The sequence below is a fragment of the Protomyctophum bolini genome (genome assembly GCF_963924005.1).
Source record: "Protomyctophum bolini genome assembly, chromosome: 11".
Lineage (NCBI taxonomy): Eukaryota > Metazoa > Chordata > Actinopteri > Myctophiformes > Myctophidae > Protomyctophum > Protomyctophum bolini.
This window is the reverse complement of record NC_137872.1, coordinates 1,222,974-1,246,101: the sequence shown is the minus strand read 5'-3', so window position 1 is coordinate 1,246,101 and position 23,128 is coordinate 1,222,974. Positions and strand designations below refer to the sequence as shown.

The following is a 23,128-nucleotide window of genomic DNA, read 5'->3' as shown; positions in this document are numbered from 1 at the left end:
TCCTGGTTCCTCAGTGAGTACCGTGGCCCAGCAGATCCTGTGGAACTGTCTGATCGAGGATCCAGCCCTGGTGCTGCGTCACTTCCTGGAGAAGCTCACCGTTAGCAACAGACAGGTACACAAGCATCTCAATGCGCACACACACACACACGCACGCACACACACACACACACACACACACACACACACACACACACACACACACACACACACACACACACACAGGTAGGGGGGGGAAATGTATAATGGTTTGTTTGTTTGTTTGTTCTTTCATGTCAGGATGAGCTGATGTACATGCTGAGGAAACTGATGCTGAACATCGGAGATCTGCCCGCCCAGACCTCTCACATCCTGTTTAACTATCTGGTAACTATATATAGACCTCAGTCACATCCTGTTTAAAGGGATTGTGACATTAAAAAAAAGGTTTTGGAATTGTTCTTATTTTTTTTAGGTTTTCTAATCTCAATTGCACCCAAAAAACATGAACTTTTAACATCCAGTAGATTTTCTGTGATCTGGGGGTTTTCTGGCTCAAACAGGTGCTCTGATTTGCCGGCAGTTTGTGATGTAAGAGCCTGCAAATCCCATATATGTCAATGGGATTTGCCAGCAGATGTCACTGTTTTCACTGTGCCTGTTTTTCATTGTAGCTCAAAAGGCTTCCAAATGCCAAAGAAAGCTTCAGACCACAGAAAATCCACTGAATGTTCAAAGTTCAGGTTTTTTGGGTGTAATTGAGGTCATAAAACCTAAAAGGAAAAATTAAAATAAATGAAAATGAATGTCATAAAACCTTTAACTATCTGGTAACTATATAGTCACATCCACACATTATCTTTTACATTTTAAAGGACAACTTTAGGTTTTTTTTCAACCAAGGTTCATGTTTTAGGTTGTTATTAGAGAAAGTAAAAGATGAGTGTAAAAAACTAAACGTTTTCTTGCTTTCTTTCGTTTTAGCAATTTTAGCTATTTTTGACGGGCGGGGGCATTCGAACATGGGCCTAAATATGTATTTTCTTACACAATTTTATAGCAATGTATTTTTTATTTTATTTACTATAGTCCTACTAGACCCCAGGAAATTACATCTGCCCCCGCCCCCCCCCCCCCCCCCCCCCCCCTGTCAAAAGCGGGCTTTGGTACAGTGACATTGATTCAATGCTTGAGACCTTTGACTGACAGTATAGCTCTGACCAATTGCGTCAAAGAGAAAATGTTTGACCCACACGACGACCGTGTGGTATTTGAGTCTGGCTTATTAGCCAGGCTAGTTTGATGTGTGTGCATCACATCATGGAAGTATTATTATAACGAGATTACATTTCTAGTACATCATGTACTTTGTGTCTTTCAGGTGGGGCTGATCGCGTACTTTGTGTCTCTCAGGTGGGGCTCATAATGTACTTTGTGTCTCTCAGGTGGGGCTCATAATGTACTTTGTGTCTCTCAGGTGGGGCTCATAATGTACTTTGTGTCTCTCAGGTGGGGCTCATAATGTACTTTGTGTCTCTCAGGTGGGGCTGATCGCGTACTTTGTGTCTCTCAGGTGGGGCTCATAATGTACTTTGTGTCTCTCAGGTGGGGCTGATCGTGTACTTTGTGTCTCCATCAGGTGGGGCTCATAATGTACTTTGTGTCTCTCAGGTGGGGCTGATCGTGTACTTTGTGTCTCCATCAGGTGGGGCTCATAATGTACTTTGTGCGCACGCCCTGCGAGTGGGGCATGGACGCAATCTCCGCCACGCTCACCTTCCTGTGGGAGGTGGTGGGCTACGTGGAGGGTCTCTTCTTCAAGGACCTGAAGCAGACCATGAAGAAGGAACAGTGTGAGGTGAAACTGCTGGTCACCGCCTCCATGCCAGGTGAACACCATTTTTGTAACCCATATTTTTTTTTATCTAAGAGACACGGGAGGGAACATGTGAGGGTACCTACTGCCCTAGGGCAGTGGTTCCCAAAGTACCAGGGGTACCTGAGGGAGTTCCAGGGGGGACCCATCTATTTTGTTCATGTTCATAAAGTGCTAAAGTGTTTAAAGCAGTGGTTCCCAAACTTTTTCATGTCAAGGACCCCCAAATTGACACTACTTAGCCCGTGGACCCCCATTTGAAAAGATATGCCAGGGACCCCCATTTAGACAGTGTCCCCCTGAGTGCCTCCCCAATGCCTCCCCAGTGTGCCTCCCGAGTGCCTTCCCAGTGCCTTCCCAGTGTGCCCCTGAGTGCCTCCCCAGTGTCTCCCCAGTGCCTCCTCAGTGCCTGCCCAGTGTCCCCCCCAGTGTCTCCAATAGCAATACAAGAGCAATAATACAAATTTATCTTAATGTATTAATCTTATTAATTAATTAATCAAATTAATTAATTAATTAATCAAAATTGCGGCCTGTGCCCAGCACCATGCCAAAGCTTTTTCCTGCAGGAAACACTGCTTGTGGTTGTAAATATATTGTTATCCGTGTTGCGAGGATGAGAGGGTACCTGGAAAAATATCTACCCCAAAAGGGGTACCTGGTCCAAAAAAGTTTGGGAACCCCTGCCCTAGGGGACACGGGGAGAACACGGAACCCCTGCCCTCGGGGACACGGGGAGAACCCCTGCCCTAGGCGACACGGGGAGAACATGTGAGGGTACCTACCCTAGGGGACACGGGGAGAACATGTGAGGGTACCTACCCTAGGGGACACGGGGAGAACATGTGAGGGTACCTACCCTAGGGGACACAGGGAGAACATGTGAGGGTACCTACCCTAGGGGACACGGGGAGAACATGTGAGGGTACCTACCCTAGGGGACACGGGGAGAACATGTGAGGGTACCTACCCTAGGGGACACGGGGAGAACATGGAGACAGTTGGAAACAGGTCGCGATATTTTCTTAGTGTCCACTGTCCATGGTGCTGAAGTCTTCCCCCTGCAGTATTATGCTGCCACCTAGTGATTGAGACGATGTTTTTGCCCTGTCTGTCTGTGTGGATTGAGATGGTGATGTTCTGTTTGCCCCTGTCTGTGTGTGTGTGTGTCTCTCCATACGTAGACTGCTGGCCCCATCGGCTTCAAACCTTTTGTGCGCTTCCTGGAGAACCCCTTTGGAAAACCCCTTTGGAAAACCCCTTTCAATTCACTTGTTTTCCAGGAACTAAGACCCTGGTGGTGCACGGGCAGAACGAGTGCGATATTCCTACACAGCTTCCAGTTCACGAAGACACCCAGTTCGAAGCTCTGCTCAAAGTAAGTGATGGAATAGGGCTCAGAATTCACCCATTCAGATGGTTGAAATAGGGCTCAGACTCAAGTGGAATTCACCCATTCAGATGGTTGCCATGTTGGGCTCAGACTCAAGTGGCATTCACCCATTCAGATGGTTGCCATGTTGGGCTCAGACTCAAGTGGCATTCACCCATTCAGATGGTTGCCATGTTGGGCTCAGACTCAAGTGGCATTCACCCATTCAGATGGTTGCCATGTTGGGCTCAGACTCAAGTGGCATTCACCCATTCAGATGGTTGCCATGTTGCTCACTGTAGTTCACTCCCACTCCTCTAGCCCCGCCCCCTCTCTGCACTGTAGGTCACTCCCACTCCTCTAGCCCCGCCCCTTGCCCCACCCCCTCTGCACTGTAGTTCACTCCCACTCCTAGACCAGGAAATGGGTCTCGTTCCCACAGGCTTTCATTTTTGAGCCGAATGCGAACACAAACACTGAAGACAAAGGTGAGGACGCAAATTCCGATTGTCCGGAATCAGATGATGTATGATGATGTATGGTGATAAGATCGCCCCCTAATTTGAAAACATTTTTTTAAAGGTTTCTTGTAATGCTCAAAAGCCATAAAATGGATCGCTCGTTTAGCACAAAGGAAGTCGTGTTGACGGCCAGTTGCCATTTAAAATAAATGAGTGACGTATCAATGACCAATGTGTGTCAGGCGAGGAGTTGCTCTCCCTGAGTGTTATGCAAGCTCATCATCATGCAGCATCTTATATTATATATAATTATTATTAGTAGTAGTAGTAGTATCTTAATATACAGTAACTTATATCTCTCCATCTAGGAGTGTTGAGTGTGAGGTAACAGCAAACTCATGGGAGATGGTGCCGTATCTTATACATAGATAGAATTATTTATTTTTGTGTCATGCACCAAAGGCGCCCAGCCCACATGGACTTACAGGACACACCATATCATTGCATTTCAGTATTGCATTGTGTACAATAAACAGATATTTTTTGTTGATATTCCCTTTTTTTTAACACAAACAAAACATTCTGCCTTATTTCCCACGCCCTGCATTTAAAGTCTGCCAAAGCAAAAGTACCTTTCCTAAAACACAATTCCAGTTTTTCATAGTCCTCCAACCAGAAAAAGTCAGCACAGATGGTTGTCATTTTACAAAATAATACATGTCTTAATTCTTCATATAATGGGCAGTAAAACAAAAGATGAATTTCATTTTCAATTTCTTTTAAATCACACACTAGACAGACTCTGTCCTCCTCAGGAGTACCAATGAATCTACCCGTTTCTAAAGCTAATGGTATACAATATAAACTTTTTATAACATGTGATGATGATGCATCTTATTTTTAAATGAATTGCTGCAAGGTTAATATATAACGAACGGGACCATACAAAGCGTCATAATTATTTGAAAACAAAGGGCTGTATTTTGCGTGTCTTAAGTAACCAGGTCTTATTACTTAACTTAAGACCTCATGGTGATGCAGTGTTATGTTATAACGCTGGTCTCTCCATCCAGGAGTGCCTGGAATTCTTCAACATTCCCGAGGCCAGATCGGCACATTACTTCCTCATGGACAAACGCTGGAACCTCATTCATTATGCCAAGGTGGGGATATTATTATTATTATTATATTATTATTAATTATGCCAAGGCGAGGGACAGTCAGCTGTTGTTGTATACAGAATGTTTGAGGTGTATTCCATTTACTGTATAGGGGTGGGTGGAAAAGTTATACAATAAATAAATACATACAAAAATGTATATCACAATTTCTAACGCCACAATATTAAAATCGAATCGGCGAAAGTTCAGTATATTTTTTGTATTTATTCATTTATTTATATTTATAAATGTTTTCATGACAGAAAGACTGACTGGCGTTATCTGGCTGCATTGAAGTGTATGATTGAACTTTTCCCGGTCTATATCGTTTAGAATTGTTTTAAAATGTTCTAGTATAATAAAAAGCAAAGTAACTTGGGGAAAAACGTCGCAAAAACAAATAATCACAGAATCGAAATATATCGCAATAATATATCAGCACCCTAGGTATTGATATCGTATTGAATCAAAGTAGGGCAAAAAAAAACATTGCTAATTGAGTGTCTTACGGATTGGTATGACATTTTCACACACTTTGGACATTTATAATGAAGTCGACACATTAACACATTAAATACTTTGCGTGAAATAATTTTATTTAGTTTGGCGGGCCTTGATGCCGTCATAATGGCTCATTATACACTTATACACTTGCGATCGCAACGCGAGGGGGTGCAGGCTTTAGTTCCGACATACTATTGATCCGAAACCTCAATCCTAACCTAACCCTAACCGCAAGCACGGGAGCAGCGCATGTCGGACCATCGCTTTTTCGCATTGCATCGCATGTCCCCCCGCTTCGGATCTTCGGTGTGTCGGAAAAGCGTGCGCACCCCACGCGAGGCATCGCAACGCGAAGTAGTAGTTTGAAATTGCAGTATTGGTACTTTTACTTAAAGGACCACTTCACCACTTTTCAACCTATCTTCATATAATAGGTCCTCAATAATAATCATGATAAAAATGGCACGATTTTTTTCTACTCAGTCTGTGTCTCATAGGAGGGCTGTGGGCAGTTTAGAAACCGTCTTCCAGTGACATCATCATTAGGCAGAGTTTTTTTTAAACAAGATTTTTTTTACAAAAATGTTTAGATTTTCATTATCGTGAGAGAACGATGGCTTCCATTTTGGCATTGCAACTTTTCAGGACTAGAAAGCCTGCAGTTTCTATTAGCTTGTATTCCCCATCGATGATGTCACTGGAAGACAGTTTCTGAACAGCCCACAGCCCTCCTATATATGAGACACAGACTGAGTAGAAAACAATTGCGCCATTTTTTCATGATTATTAGTGAGGACCTATTATATGAAGATAGGTTGAAAAGTGGTGAAGTGGTCCTTTAACCCATTCTGACCGGGAACCCATTTCGGTGTTAGCATCATGTTATGCTTTAGCTATTGAAAAATAGCAGACCTACAAGCTCATAGCGCGCCACCGAGTGGCGCGCTACGAGCTTGTAGGTCTGCTATTTTTGAAAAATCGAAGAACGACTGACATTTTTTTAGAATCTGATCTCAGGTCAGAATGGGTTAATCAGACCAGTTGTGTGTCCAGTGGAAACCTCGTATGAATCTGATCTCAGGTCAGAATGGGTTAAGTAAAACAATTGAGTGCTTCTTCCACCACGTCATCCTAACATGTGTTTCCTCCAGACCTACGTCAGGGACATCTATCCGTTCCGGAGGTCGGTGTCGCCCCAGCTCAACCTGGTCCACATGCTGCCGGAGAAGGGCCAGGAGCTGATCCAGAAACAGGTACTGTATAGCTCAACCTGGTCCACATGCTGCCGGAGAAGGGCCAGGAGCTGATCCAGAAACAGGTACTGTGTAGCTCAACCTGGTCCACATGCTGCCGGAGAAGGGCCAGGAGCTGATCCAGAAACAGGTACTGTATAGCTCAACCTGGTCCACATGCTGCCGGAGAAGGGCCAGGAGCTGATCCAGAAACAGGTACTGTATAGCTCAACCTGGTCCACGTGCTGCCCGAGAAGGGCCAGGAGCTGATCCAGAAACAGGTACTGTATAGCTCAACCTGGTCCACATGCTGCCGGAGAAGGGCCAGGAGCTGATCCAGAAACAGGTACTGTAGCTCAACCTGGTCCACATGCTGCCGGAGAAGGGCCAGGAGCTGATCCAGAAACAGGTACTGTGTAGCTCAACCTGGTCCACATGCTGCCGGAGAAGGGCCAGGAGCTGATCCAGAAACAGGTACTGTATAGCTCAACCTGGTCCACATGCTGCCGGAGAAGGGCCAGGAGCTGATCCAGAAACAGCTACTGTAGCTCAACCTGGTCCACATGCTGCCGGAGAAGGGCCAGGAGCTGAAAAAATCACACCTGTGTGAACCAAGTGGTGCAACTCCCCTCTCTAAAAGCTGAATAACTCCTAATCTACGGAGCTCTCCATGGTTTGGTCCATTAGCGCGATTTTCGGAGGTTTTTGCTGATAATCCGGTGGTCTAGATGGAAACATTGGTGCTTTCTAGAGCAAGGATGGCTATATTTTAGCTCGTTAGCATTGACGCTAATTATGTAGCAACAACATCCACACACGGGTGCGGGTGCGTGCGCACACCAGTGGTGCACGCGCACATGCACGGCACTACAAACACGGGTGCGTGCGCACACCAGTGGTGCACGCGCACACCACTCGTGCTCATTTGACGTACATCACAAACAAGCGGGTACATGGACATTGCGAGCTGGTTGTAGAAGTGGTTGCACCATTTAAAAACTAGAAAAGGAGTTCGATAACTAACTGGAAAAAAAGAAAAGAAGAAGCGCTTCATGGGCGCTCTCTCCCTCTCTCTCTCTCTCTGTCTCTCTCTCTCTCTCTCTCTCTCTCTCTCTGTGTGTGTGTGCAGGTGTTTTCCCGTAAGCTGGAGGAGGTGGGCCGCGTCCTGTTCCTCATCTCTCTCACCCAGAACATGCCGGCCGTCCACAAGCAGTCCCACGTCTCCCTCCTCCAAGAGGACCTGCTCCGGCTGCCCTCCTTCCCTCGCACGGCCATCGACGCCGAGTTCTCCCTGTTCAACGAACCTCAGGGTACGAGACGGGGCGTTCATTTAACCTCTGTAGTTCTCCCTGTTCAACGAGCCTCAGGGTACGAGACGAGGCGTTCATTTAACCTCTGTAGTTCTCCCTGTTCAACGAGCTTCAGGGTACGAGACGTTCATTTAACCTCTGTAGTTCTCCCTGTTCAACGAACCTCAGGGTACGAGACGAGACATTCATTTAACCTCTGTAGTTCTCCCTGTTCAACGAACCTCAGGGTACGAGACGAGACATTCATTTAACCTCTGTAGTTCTCCCTGTTCAACGAACCTCAGGGTACGGGGCGTTCATTTAACCTCTGTAGTTCTCCCTGTTCAACGAACCTCAGGGTACGAGACGTTCATTTAACCTCTGTAGTTCTCCCTGTTCAACGAGCCTCAGGGTACGAGACGTTCATTTAACCTCTGTAGTTCTCCCTGTTCAACGAGCCTCAGGGTACGAGACGAGGCGTTCATTTAACCTCTGTAGTTCTCCCTGTTCAACGAGCCTCAGGGTACGAGACGTTCATTTAACCTCTGTAGTTCTCCCTGTTCAACGAGCCTCAGGGTACGAGTCGAGGCGTTCATTTAACCTCTGTAGTTCTCCCTGTTCAACGAACCTCAGGGTACGAGACGAGGCCTTCATTTCATCTCTGTAGTTCTCCCTGTTCAACGGGCCTCAGGGTACGAGACGAGGCCTTCATTTCATCTCTGTGTCAAAGTTTGGTTCTCCCTGTTTCGACAACAGCGTTGATTTCGTCGATTGATATTACTAGCCCTTACCCGTTGTGAGACGGGCGCAGTACCCACGATATTTTCAACACAATGATTTTCCAGACAAATTAACTTTTTTTAATTTTTTATGATTTATCTTCCCCTTCCCACAGCTTTTTCACAATTTTTATTTAACTACATTGCAAAGATAATTGCCTTCCTTGATGTATTAATGAGCATCAATAACGACCATCACCTGGGCACAGTCACAGACACATATACAGCTCCCCTCTCCAGGCCTCTACTGTCTCATTTCTCTCCAAAATCATGTGATATATATATAAATATATATATATATATATATATTTTTTTTTAAATAAATCGATACATATCGTCGGGATATAATATCGATATATCGCGATATACGATATATCGTTACATGCCTATCACCCGTAGGTAAGGAGCTGTTCGGCCTGGACACGCTGCACAAGGTGCTGTGGATCAAGCTCCTGGAGGAGGTGTTCCTGGGCATGCCCAGCGAGTACCCGTGGGGCGACGAGATGATGCTGTTCCTCAACGTCTTCAACGGGGCGCTGCTGCTACACCCCGAGGACAGCGCCCTCCTCAGGCAGTACACCGCCACGGCCATCAACACGGCCGTGCACTTCAACCACCTGTTCTCCCTCAGCGGCTACCAGTGGATCCTGCCCACCATGCTACAGGTCAGTGGATCCCCTGCCCACCACCATGCTACAGGTCAGTGGATCCCCTGTTCACCACCATGCTACAGGTGAGTGGATCCCCTGTTCACCACCATGCTACAGGTCAGTGGATCCTGCCCACCATGCTACAGGTGAGTGGATCCCCTGTTCACCACCATGCTACAGGTGAGTGGATCCCCTGTTCACCACCATGCTACAGGTGAGTGGATCCCCTGTTCACCACCATGCTACAGGTGAGTGGATCCCCTGTTCACCACCATGCTACAGGTGAGTGGATCCCCTGTTCACCATGCTACAGGTGAGTGGATCCCCTGTTCACCACCATGCTACAGGTCAGTGGATCCCCTGTTCACCACCATGCTACAGGTCAGTGGATCCCCTGTTCACCATGCTACAGGTCAGTGGATCCCCTGTTCACCACCATGCTACAGGTCAGTGGATCCCCTGTTCACCACCATGCTACAGGTGAGTGGATCCCCTGTTCACCACCATGCTACAGGTGAGTGGATCCCCTGTTCACCACCATGCTACAGGTCAGTGGATCCCCTGTTCACCATGCTACAGGTGAGTGGATCCCCTGTTCACCACCATGCTACAGGTCAGTGGATCCCCTGTTCACCACCATGCTACAGGTCAGTGGATCCCCTGTTCACCACCATGCTACAGGTCAGTGGATCCCCTGTTCACCACCATGCTACAGGTGAGTGGATCCCCTGTTCACCACCATGCTACAGGTCAGTGGATCCCCTGTTCACCACCATGCTACAGGTCAGTGGATCCCCTGTTCACCATGCTACAGGTGAGTGGATCCCCTGTTCACCACCATGCTACAGGTCAGTGGATCCCCTGTTCACCACCATGCTACAGGTCAGTGGATCCCCTGTTCACCACCATGCTACAGGTCAGTGGATCCCCTGTTCACCACCATGCTACAGGTCAGTGGATCCCCTGTTCACCACCATGCTACAGGTCAGTGGATCCCCTGTTCACCACCATGCTACAGGTCAGTGGATCCCCTGTTCACCACCATGCTACAGGTCAGTGGATCCCTGTTCACCACCATGCTACAGGTCAGTGGATCCCCTGTTCACCACCATGCTACAGGTCAGTGGATCCCCTGTTCACCACCATGCTACAGGTCAGTGGATCCCCTGTTCACCACCATGCTACAGGTCAGTGGATCCCCTGTTCACCACCATGCTACAGGTCAGTGGATCCCCTGTTCACCACCATGCTACAGGTCAGTGGATCCCTGTTCACCACCATGCTACAGGTCAGTGGATCCCCTGTTCACCACCATGCTACAGGTCAGTGGATCCCCTGTTCACCACCATGCTACAGGTCAGTGTTGATTAAGTTGAAACCGAGTAATACACTGTCTGGATGTTATCTTGAATGGGAATAAAAACGGAGTAATCTGCAATCAGTAGCAGCTGTGTTGGACGGAGGCGCAGATATGGGGAATTAAACGGGTGAGCTTCATTTTTATTGGCTTTTATCGATGTGTACCTCTACACGTCATCACGCAGCACGTTTTCGTTTTAATAAATAAATAAAACAATCGTTTTTATGGACCTTTTGATATAAAAACACAGAAATGAGAATTTTCCCATTTTTTTTTGGCATCCATTGTTGGGTATGCCCATATGATGACCACGGATATGGTCTAAAAGTGTGAAAAACGTCTTTTTCATTTCACTTACGCCTTTGAGATTGTCACAATTTGCGCTGTGCGTCAAACGTGTCTAATCTCCACACCAGGTGTACGCCGACTACGAGAGCAACCCTCTGCTGAGGCAGGGCATCGAGTTCTGCTGCCGGCAGTTCTACGTTCTGCACAGGAAGCCCTTCGTACTGCAGCTGTTCGCCAGCGTGGCTCCGCTGCTCGAGTTCACCGTAAGGTCAACACACACGCACACACACGCACGCACGCACGCACACACACACACACACACACACACACACACACACACACACACACACACACACACACACACACGCACACACACACGCACACACACACACACGCACACACACACACACACACGCACGCACGCACGCACGCACGCACGCACACACACACACACACACACACACACACACACACACACACACACACACACACACACACACACACACACACACACACACACACACACACACACACACACACACACACACACACTCACACTCACACACACAAAGATGTGACATAAAAATGATCAATCAATCAATACGTCCGTCCATAATAGACCAGTAAAACATGTCTTATAACCAGTGTTGTGTTTCCATCATGCCAGACCAGTAAAACATGTCCTATAACCAGTGTTGTGTTTCCATCATGCCAGACCAGTAAAACATGTCTTATAACCAGTGTTGTGTTTCCATCATGCCAGACCAGTAAAACATGTCTTATAACCAGTGGTGTGTTTCCATCATGTCAGACCAGTAAAACATGTCTTATAACCAGTGTTGTGTTTCCATCATGACAGACCAGTAAAACATGTCTTATAACCAGTGTTGTGTTTCCATCACGTCAGACCAGTAAAACATGTCTTATAACCAGTGTTGTGTTTCCATCATGCCAGACCAGTAAAACATGTCTTATAACCAGTGTTGTGTTTCCATCATGCCAGACCAGCACCAGCACCGGTCTGTCTAAAGGGGTGTCGGCCCAGTGTCTGTTTGACCTGCTGGTCTCTCTGGAGGGGGAGACCGAGGACGCGCTGGAGGCTGGAGAGCTGGTGAAGGCAGAGAAGCCTCTACGCTCCCTCGGTAAAATACTAATACTAATAATATATATATATTTTTTCTTAATATATTTTTTATCCCACGATTTTGTAACCCATTTTTCACCCCTGTGTCAATCATCTAATGTGATCCTGGGCTCTACACACCCTCCACCAACCTAGTCCCCATATATGGGGGACAAGGGGAGACCAACCTAGTCCCCCCATATATGGGGGACAAGGGGAGACCAACCTAGTCCCCATATATGGGGGACAAGGGGAGAGCAACGGACTTGAACTCATGCTTCCTTCATGCCTGAGTGTCCAAGTGTCTCCTTTACACCTGACAGGGGGGAGTTTCCCTGGTTGGACGTAGCGCGTGGAAGGAACACGTTATTCCAACCAGTTCCTTTCCCCTCCATCAGGCGCCCCGGCTGGCCAGGGGGAGGCAGTATAGAGACCAGTTCCTTTCCCCTCCATCAGGCGCCCCGGCTGGCCAGGGGGAGGCAATACTAATAATAATACTACTAATAATACTACTAATAATACTAATATAATTAGGGGTGCACGATTATGAAATTATGACCGATATCCGATCTCCGATTATTTGCAGGGTCAAATATTCTTCCGATACCGACTCTGACCGATTCCGATATTATACAGAGGACCACAATGGAAACAAGCCTATAGGACAGGCCCTATAGAGCGTTGCAGTCCCTCCACCTTTCAGAACGACGAGTGGCCCAGGAAATGAAATGCAATGCATTTCTCCCATAGGATTTTCTTTAAGTATTTATTTAAAGACGGTTACGCCGCGGACAAAGCTAACTCGGATCGTGACAAATCATGACAATGAACACAATGTTTTGGGGCCGATCAAATAATTTATAAGACGAAAAACAAAATAAATAGTGTTGTCTCCTGTCTTTATTTTCTTCTTTCTAATGATTTGATCGGCCCAAAATATTGTGTTGATTTGTCACGATCCCAGTTGGCTTTGTCCGCGGCGTAACCGTCTTTAAGTAAATACTTAAAGAAAATCCTATGGGAGAAATGCATTGCATTTCATTTCCTGGGCCACTCGTCGTTCTGAAAGGGGGAGGGACTGCGACGCTCTATAGGGGCTTATTATAGGGGCTTATTGGCCCAAAGCCTGTTATTAAAGTATTCAAATCAATAAATAAATATATATACTCTTTTCTGTTTTCACAACTGAATGAGATGAGTACACAAGTTTAATGTAATAAAATGTCAAGTTTATTTTGACTGATTATTTTACATCATATTTGATTTGGCTTTTTGTTCTAGACTATAGAGGTACTATAGAAACGTTTGATTTCTAGTACTGTTATAAAATATAATATGCTCCTTGGGTAAAACATCACACACACAAAACATGCAGTAGTGGAAAGTAACTAAAGTACATTTGTAGTAGTACAATGTTGCGGTACTTGTACTGTATTTAGTAGTACAATGTTCCATATAGAGCACCGAAGTCCTGACGTAACTCGCTCATCCCTTCGATTCCCCCCCTGGTTCTAAAGTCCTGACGTAACTCGCTCATCCCGACGATTCCCCTCCTGTTTCGCGGAAGTAATTTCTCTATGGAGAATAACATGGGGTGATCTTAATATCGTCTACTATAAGCGTTGTGGTCCAAAAATAAACAAGCTGTCTCTGCGTTATTGTCAGGGAGGTGTCTCTGTATCGTTTGCAACAGTCAGTCACTCATATATGATACAGTCTGCTTCTAGCGAAAATTCAGTAGCAGTAACATTAGCGTTTTCTCTCAGTCAGTTGATTCTTCATATCCATATGAGTGAAGCGGCCGGGGTGACATGTTTATTTTTAAAACACACTTGTTATATGAGGCGATCTAAAATCGCCTCAATGGGGATTTCAATACAACTAAACAAATCCATGAACCTGGGGACTGACGCCCTCTACTGGTGAACCTGGGGACTGACGCCCTCTACTGGAAGTGACGTCAGACTTCGGTGCTCTATTGTTTCAGATTTCTGCTACGGCAACGAGGACCTGGCCTTCTCCATCAGCGAGGCCATCAAGTTGTGTGTGACTGTAGTGGCCTACGCCCCGGAATCATTCAGGAGGTACGCACGCACGCACACACACACACACACACGCACGCACGCACGCACACACACACACACACACACACACACACACACACACACACACACACACACACACTTGATATCACAAGTAAGACGCGCAAACGCGGGAAGCGAACGCAGCTCGTACATATTTGGGTTTTGGACGTATAGCTGCTTTCGGGACTCCTTATATGGTTATGGCTGAGTCATGGTGACGTAAGACACACACACAGACAGACATGATCTGCTAGGTCTCATAGTTAGTGCTCACTGCGTTCGCAAAAATTGTCAGTGCTTTCATTGTGTGTGTGTGGTGTGGGTGTGGTGTGTGGTGTGGTGTGTGTGTGGGTGTGGGTGTGTGTCGGTGGTGTGTGTGTGTGTGTGTGTGTGTGTGTGTCTGTGGGTGTGTGGGTCTGTGGGTGTGTGTGTGTGGGTCTGTGGGTGTGTGTGGGTCTGTGTGTGTGTGTGTGGGTGTGGGTGTGGGTGTGTGTGTGGGTGTGTGTGTGTGGGTCTGTGGGTCTGTGGGTGTGTGTGTGTGTGTGTGTGGGTGTGTGTGTGTGTGTGTGTCTGTGTGTGTGTCTGTGTGGTGTGTGTGTGTGTGTGTGTGTGTGTGTGTCTGTCTGTCTGTCTGTGTCTGTGTCTGTGTCTGGTGTGTGTCTGTGTCTGTGTCTGTGTCTGGTGTGTGTCTTTGTCTGTGTCTGTGTGGTGTGGTGTGTTTGTGTGTGTGTGTGTGTGTGTGTCTGTGTGTGTCTGTGTGGTGTGTGTCTGTGTGGTGTGTGTGTGTGTGTGTGTGTGTGTGTGCAGTCTCCAGATGCTGATGGTACTGGAGACTCTGGTTCATTGTGTGTGTGTGTGTGTGGTCAGTCTCCAGATGCTGATGGTCCTGTGTGTGTGTGTGTGTGTGTGGTCAGTCTCCAGATGCTGATGGTGCTGGAGGCTCTGGTTCATTGTGTGTGTGTGTGTGTGTGTGTGTGTGTGTGTGTGTGTGTGTGTGTGTGTGTGTGTGTGTGTGTGTGTGTGTGTGTGTGTGTGTGTGTGTGTGTGTGTGTGTGTGTGTGTGTGTGTGTGTGTGTGTGTGTGTGTGTGTGTGTGTGTGTGTGTGTGTGTGTGTGTGTGTGTGTGTGTGTGTGTGTGTGTGTGTGCAGTCTCCAGATGCTGATGGTGCTGGAGGCTCTGGTTCATTGTGTGTGTGTGTGTGTGTGTGTGTGCAGTCTCCAGATGCTGATGGTGCTGGAGGCTCTGGTTCATTGTGTGTGTGTGTGTGTGTGTGTGTGCAGTCTCCAGATGCTGATAGTGCTGGAGGCTCTGGTTCATTGTGTGTGTGTGTGTGTGTGTGTGTGTGTGTGTGGTCAGTCTCCAGATGCTGATGGTGCTGGAGGCTCTGGTTCATTGTGTGTGTGTGTGTGTGTGTGTGTGTGTGTGGTCAGTCTCCAGATGCTGATGGTGCTGGAGGCTCTGGTTCATTGTGTGTGTGTGTGTGTGTGTGTGTGTGTGTGTGTGTGTGTGTGTGTGCAGTCTCCAGATGCTGATGGTGCTGGAGGCTCTGGTTCATTGTGTGTGTGTGTGTGTGTGTGTGCAGTCTCCAGATGCTGATGGTGCTGGAGGCTCTGGTTCCCTGCTTCCTCCAGAAGCTGAAGAGCAACACGGTCACCATGGAGACGGCCTCGGCCGCCAGAGACGAGATCGCCGCCATCGCTGCCCTCGCCACCTCGCTGCAGGCGCTGCTGTACAGCTCTGAGACGCTCACACGGTACAGTACGCACACACGCACACACATGGTACGCACACACACACGCACACATGGTACGCACACACGCACGCATGGTACGCACACACACACGCACGCACGCACACACACACTTAAAACGTTACACTTAAGACCTGGGGGTGTGGTCGCTGCTGTTTGGCCACTCAAAAGTAAGCTAAACAGCATTGGCCACGCCTCCAGGTCTTAAGTTAAGTCATAAGACCTGGTAAGACATGCAAAATAGGGCCCTAGAGTCTCTAACACGGTTGGTGCACTCACACACGCACCACTGGGAATATCAGTTTATTGCCCCAATACAATTTACAATTAAAATTTTAGGCATTAAGACACTCTTTTTTTTTTTTTATAATTTTTATCCCACGATTTTGTAACTCATTTTTCACCCCATGTGTCAATTATCTAATGTGATCCTGGGCTCTACACACCCTCCACCAACCTAGTCCCCATATATGGGGGACAAGGGGAGAGCAACCTAGTCCCCATATATGGGGGACAAGGGGAGAGCAACCTAGTCCCCATATATGGGGGACAAGGGGAGAGCAACCTAGTCCCCATATATGGGGGACAAGGGGAGAGCAACGGACTTGAACTCATGCTTCCTTCATGCCTGAGTGTCCAAGTTGCTCCTTTACACCTGACAGGGGGGAGTTTCCCTGGTTGGACGCATGGAAGGAACACGTTATTCCAACCAGTTCCTTTCCCCTCCATCAGGCGCCCCGGCTGGCTAGGGCGCTCTTAATCCAGAGCGACTTACATTAAGCAAGGAATACATCACATAAAAAGCATTTATCATGAAACATGCGTAAGCTAAGAACGTAACAGTGGCATATCTATATAATGAAACTATACATATATGCTATATATATACTATACTATGCTATACATATGTACTATGACGTGCTATGACTACATACAATGCAATTATAGTGCTGTCTACATAACATGCTATAAGTCTGTTATCAAATGCTATCTAAGTCTACAGAAATGCTATCTAAGGGGGTGGGGTAAGTGCTATGGGCCATGATGGAGTCTGAAAAGGTGGGTTTTCAGACTACGGCGGAAGATTAGGGGGAGTGATGCTGCAGTTCTGACTGCAATGGGAATGTATTCAGTATTTAAGTCCGTCATTTTGTAGTGCTACGTTACGTCCGGGTCCAAGTGGCACCAGCTCCCGTCCGCATCTCATTGTAAATAGAATATCTAAACGCGTGAATCTTTTTACAATGACGTTATTTTTCAGAAAGGCTATTGAGGGTTAAAATGGGTCTTAAATGCTTCCAACTCGAGTTGAATTATTAATGTTTTGTACAAGTGTCCATGACAACAAAAATATATGATGCGGAGACAATAAAGACAATTATTATCATTATTATTCCATTTGCTCGGTAAAATATTTCGGGGGCATATTTAGAATGTGTGCAGGGTTGAGTATGTTGAATCTAGTTTGCATTAATGAGGATTTAGTTGACACAATAAAATAAAATGGCGATAGTATTCCATGTGGGGCAGACGGCCTGTCACAGCCAGATTTGGGAGAGCAACGCAGCTTTGTTGTTGCGAGGAAAACGGTAAAATGAGACTTTCGTGGTTGTTTTCGTCTCAGATTTAGTCCGACAGAGCGTCACAGTATAACTCTATGGGGACACAGTATAACTCTATGGGGACACAGTATAACTCTATGGGGACACAGTATAACTCTATGGGGACACACAAGCGACACAAAAGTAGGACCCGGAAGTATCTCAGGAGGGGGCGCTCACGTCACAGCTAAAATACTGAATTATGATAGCTTGGTCTTGGCATGACAATCTGTCGTTTGTTTGCTTCCATCATCAACTCCTCCCCCCCCCTCTCCCCTCCCCTCCCCCCCCCCCCCCTCCCCTCCCTCCCCCAACAGACCCATGACGGCCCCCCAGATGTCCCGCTGTGATCAGGGCCACAAGGGCGGCGCCACCTCCACGGCCAACCACACCATGTCAGGAGGTCCCAACCTCAGGTCAGCCCCGCGTGTGTGTGTGTGTGTGTGTGTGTGTGTGTGTGTGTGTGTGTGTGTGTGTGTGTGTGTGTGTGTGTGTGTGTGTGTGTGTGTGTGTGTGTGTGTGTGTGTGTGTGTGTGTGTGTGTGTGTGTGTGTGTGTGACGTTATGATGAGTGTGTTCCGGTGGTGGTGGGTTAAAAAAAAAAGTATCAATACTGCACTATATGCAGTAGAAATACTATTTTACAAGTAAAAGTCCGGAATTCAAAATGTACTTGAGTAAAAATAATAAAAGTATTGGCATCAAAATGTAACAAATAGTTTTAGACATATTAGATTCCTCTATACACACTTCCAACACTATACTTCTTTGTTTCCAAAACATTTTACAAATTGTTTCAAAAAAAATATTTTATTTTCAAAATGAGTAGAAGAACAAAGGTATTGACATTTTAAGTACAAATATTGTACTTAACCAAATGTACTTGGTGGATGAAAACAGATTCAGTTCCCAGATTGGTGTATTAATGGCTTTGTGTGTGCATGCGTGTGCGTGCAATCTGTGCATGCGTGTGCGTGCGTGCGTGCAGGGACAACCTCCACCTCCTGGAGGAGGGGCAGGGCGTGCCCCGGGAGGAGCTGGACGAGCGCATGGCCCGCGAGGAGTTCCGGCGCCCGCGCGAGTCTCTGCTCAACGTCTGCACGGAGTTCTACAAGCACTGCGGCCCGCGCCTCAAGATCCTGCAGAACGTCGCCGGAGAGCCGCGAGTCATCGCCCTGGAGCTGCTCGACATCAAGTCCCACATGAGGTACACGTGTGTGTGCGTGTGCCAGTGTTGTTTTCGTCGACTAAAACTAAGTTTTTCACTGACAAAAACAAATTGAAACTAAATGAAAATTAAGCTACGATGACTGAAATTAAGACTAAATTTACTGACAATTTCTTAGACAAATAAAAACTAGACTAAAATGTTAGGAAGGGACTAGTAGTGGACAAGAGATCCAGTATAAGTCCTTTTACACTTGCATGCTGAAAATAGCTGACCGAGTGGCGCGCTACGAGCTTGTCGGTCTGCTATTTTTTAAGAAATCGAAGAACGACTGACATCGAAACAATAGCTTTTTCAGAAAACTGTCATTTTTAGAATCTGATCTCGGGTAAAAATGGGTTAAAAACCTGAAAATGTATAAATAAAATTGTAAAAAAAAAAAGAAAAAAAAGAATAATATATATATATACATGCACATACCCCCAACCACAGGCTGGCGGAGATCGCCCATGCGCTGCTGAAGCTGGCGCCGTACGACACGCTGACCATGGAGAGCCGCGGCCTGCGACGCTACGTGACGGAGATGCTGCCCATCACGGACTGGTCGGCCGAGGCGGTGCGGCCCGCCCTCATCCTCATCCTCAAGAGGCTGGACCGCATGTTCAACAAGATCCACAAGATGCCCACGCTCAGGTACGAGATGCCCACGCTCAGGTACATGATGCCCACGCTCAGGTACGAGATGATGCCCACGCTCAGGTACGAGATGCCCACGCTCAGGTACAAGATGCCCACGCTCAGGTACAAGATGATGCCCACGCTCAGGTACAAGATGCCCACGCTCAGGTACAAGATGATGCCCACGCTCAGGTACAAGATGCCCACGCTCAGGTACAAGATGATGCCCACGCTCAGGTACAAGATGCCCACGCTCAGGTACAAGATGATGCCCACGCTCAGGTACAAGATGCCCACGCTCAGGTACAAGATGCCCACGCTCAGGTACGAGATGCCCACACTCAGGTACGAGATGCCCACGCTCAGGTACAAGATGCCCACGCTCAGGTACGAGATGCCCACACTCAGGTACAAGATGCCCACGCTCAGGTACAAGGTGCCCACGCTCAGGTACAAGATGCCCACGCTCAGGTACAAGATGCCCACGCTCAGGTACAAGGTGCCCACGCTCAGGTACAAGATGCCCACACTCAGGTACAAGATGCCCACGCTCAGGTACAAGATGCCCACGCTCAGGTACAAGATGATGCCCACGCTCAGGTACAAGATGATGCCCACGCTCAGGTACAAGATGATGCCCACGCTCAGGTACAAGATGATGCCCACGCTCAGGTACAAGATGCCCACGCTCAGGTACAAGATGATGCCCACGCTCAGGTACAAGATGATGCCCACGCTCAGGTACAAGATGCCCACGCTCAGGTACAAGATGCCCACGCTCAGGTACAAGATGCCCCACGCTCAGGTACGAGATGCCCACGCTCAGGTACAAGGTGCCCACGCTCAGGTACAAGATGCCCACGCTCAGGTACAAGGTGCCCACGCTCAGGTACAAGATGCCCACGCTCAGGTACAAGATGCCCACGCTCAGGTACAAGATGACCCACGCTCAGGTACAAGATGCCCACGCTCAGGTACGAGATGCCCACGCTCAGGTACAAGATGCCCACGCTCAGGTACGAGATGCCCACGCTCAGGTACAAGATGCCCCACGCTCAGGTACAAGATGCCCACGCTCAGGTACAAGATGCCCACGCTCAGGTACAAGATGCCCACGCTCAGGTACAAGATGCCCACGCTCAGGTACAAGATGCCCACGCTCAGGTACGAGATGCCCACGCTCAGGTACAAGATGCCCACGCTCAGGTACAAGATGCCCCACGCTCAGGTACAAGATGATGCCCACGCTCAGGTACGAGATGCCCACGCTCAGGTACAAGATGATGCCCACGCTCAGGTACAAGATGCCCACGCTCAGGTACAAGATGCCCACACTCAGGTACAAGATGCCCACGCTCAGGTACAAGATGCCCACGCTCAGGTACAAGATGCCCCACGCTCAGGTACAAGATGATGCCCACGCTCAGGTACAAGATGCCCACGCTCAGGTACAAGATGCCCACGCTCAGGTACAAGATGCCCCACGCTCAGGTACAAGATGATGCCCACGCTCAGGTACAAGATGCCCACGCTCAGGTACAAGATGCCCACGCTCAGGTACAAGATGCCCCACGCTCAGGTACAAGATGATGCCCACGCTCAGGTACAAGATGATGCCCCACGCTCAGGTACAAGATGCCCACGCTCAGGTACAAGATGATGCCCACGCTCAGGTACAAGATGATGCCCACGCTCAGGTACAAGATGATGCCCCACGCTCAGGTACAAGATGATGCCCACGCTCAGGTACAAGATGATGCCCACGCTCAGGTACAAGATGATGCCCACGCTCAGGTACAAGATGCCCACGCTCAGGTACAAGATGCCCACGCTCAGGTACAAGATGCCCACGCTCAGGTACGAGATGCCCACGCTCAGGTACGAGATGCCCACGCTCAGGTACGAGATGCCCACGCTCAGGTACAAGATGATGCCCACGCTCAGGTACAAGATGCCCACGCTCAGGTACAAGATGCCCACGCTCAGGTACAAGATGCCCACGCTCAGGTACAAGATGCCCACGCTCAGGTACGAGATGCCCACGCTCAGGTACAAGATGCCCACGCTCAGGTACAAGGTGCCCACGCTCAGGTACAAGATGCCCACGCTCAGGTACAAGATGCCCACGCTCAGGTACAAGATGCCCACGCTCAGGTACAAGATGCCCACGCTCAGGTACAAGATGCCCACGCTCAGGTACAAGATGATGCCCACGCTCAGGTACAAGATGCCCACGCTCAGGTACGAGATGCCCACGCTCAGGTACAAGATGCCCACGCTCAGGTACGAGATGCCCACGCTCAGGTACAAGATGCCCACGCTCAGGTACAAGATGCCCACGCTCAGGTACGAGATGCCCACGCTCAGGTACGAGATGCCCACGCTCAGGTACGAGATGCCCACGCTCAGGTACAAGATGATGCCCACGCTCAGGTACAAGATGCCCACGCTCAGGTACAAGATGATGCCCACGCTCAGGTACGAGATGCCCACGCTCAGGTACAAGATGCCCACGCTCAGGTACAAGATGCCCACGCTCAGGTACAAGATGATGCCCACGCTCAGGTACAAGATGCCCACGCTCAGGTACGAGATGCCCACGCTCAGGTACAAGATGCCCACGCTCAGGTACAAGATGCCCACGCTCAGGTACAAGATGCCCACGCTCAGGTACAAGATGCCCACGCTCAGGTACAAGATGCCCACGCTCAGGTACAAGATGCCCACACTCAGGTACAAGATGCCCACGCTCAGGTACGAGATGCCCACGCTCAGGTACAAGATGCCCACGCTCAGGTACGAGATGCCCACGCTCAGGTACAAGATGCCCACGCTCAGGTGCAAGATGCCCACGCTCAGGTACAAGATGATGCCCACGCTCAGGTACAAGATGCCCACGCTCAGGTACAAGATGATGCCCACGCTCAGGTACGAGATGCCCACGCTCAGGTACAAGATGCCACGCTCAGGTGGGCGCCGCTCCCCCCCCCCCCCCCCTGAGCACATAAGGAGGGGGAAGAAGAAGAGGACGGAGGCTTTGATTTAACCCATTCTGACCTGAGATCAGATTCAAAAAATGTTCTTCTACATCCTGACAGCTTTCTGAAAAAGCTATGTTTCTATAATGTCAGTCGTTCTTCGATTTTTCAAAAAATAGCAGACCTACAAGCTCGTAGCGCGCCACGCGCTACGAGCTTGTAGATCTGCTATTTTTCAATAGCTAAAGCACGACATGATGCTATAACATCAAAAGGGGTTCCCGGCCCAAAATGATTTAAGTTGCTGTCGTCACTACCGCCGTTGCCAGAACTCTACGAGAGAAAACTTTTGGCGCCCAAATTGAGGAAATGTTGGAAGTATAGAAGAGCGTTCTTCCGGCTGCAGTGACTGACTTCCATCCAAATTAATGAATATATTTTATATATGGCGGATCTGAAATTTTTTTGTGCCATAGAAGATTTATACATTTTTTTATTTTAAATTAATCAAAATGTATACATGAAACTTATCTATAATGATATTCCAAAATAGGGACATGAAAGATGTCTTTTATTTTCCTCCTGGCACTGGTCCTCCTGCTAAACTTAATATGACTGAATTTAGCTACAAAGCTTGGATTGAAACAACTCTAATGGTGCTGTCTGAATCCAATTAAGTTACTGTCATATCACTGGTGAATTCAGCACCATGGACAGAGTCACAGCTAGTCTCAATGCTACAACATGACTTCAGCACCATGGACAGAGTCACAGCTAGTCTCAATGCTACAACATGA

At 48.0% G+C, this 23,128-nt stretch overlaps 1 protein-coding gene across 1 annotated transcript in view; it reads left to right on the top strand.

Moving 5' to 3' along the window:
- Nucleotides 1–23,128, top strand: part of unc80 (unc-80 homolog (C. elegans)) — a gene marked incomplete at both ends in the record, with an annotated part of 117,814 nt that overhangs the window by 80,853 nt on the left and 13,833 nt on the right. The window contains 15 exon segments of the mRNA XM_080776437.1: nt 15–115; nt 280–366; nt 1,685–1,868; nt 3,139–3,233; nt 4,762–4,851; nt 6,504–6,605; nt 7,714–7,894; nt 9,052–9,317; nt 11,079–11,213; nt 11,954–12,092; nt 14,061–14,157; nt 15,740–15,910; nt 17,826–17,924; nt 18,496–18,714; nt 19,168–19,389. Coding sequence (XP_080632563.1) covers nt 15–115; nt 280–366; nt 1,685–1,868; nt 3,139–3,233; nt 4,762–4,851; nt 6,504–6,605; nt 7,714–7,894; nt 9,052–9,317; nt 11,079–11,213; nt 11,954–12,092; nt 14,061–14,157; nt 15,740–15,910; nt 17,826–17,924; nt 18,496–18,714; nt 19,168–19,389 — 2,188 coding nt within the window.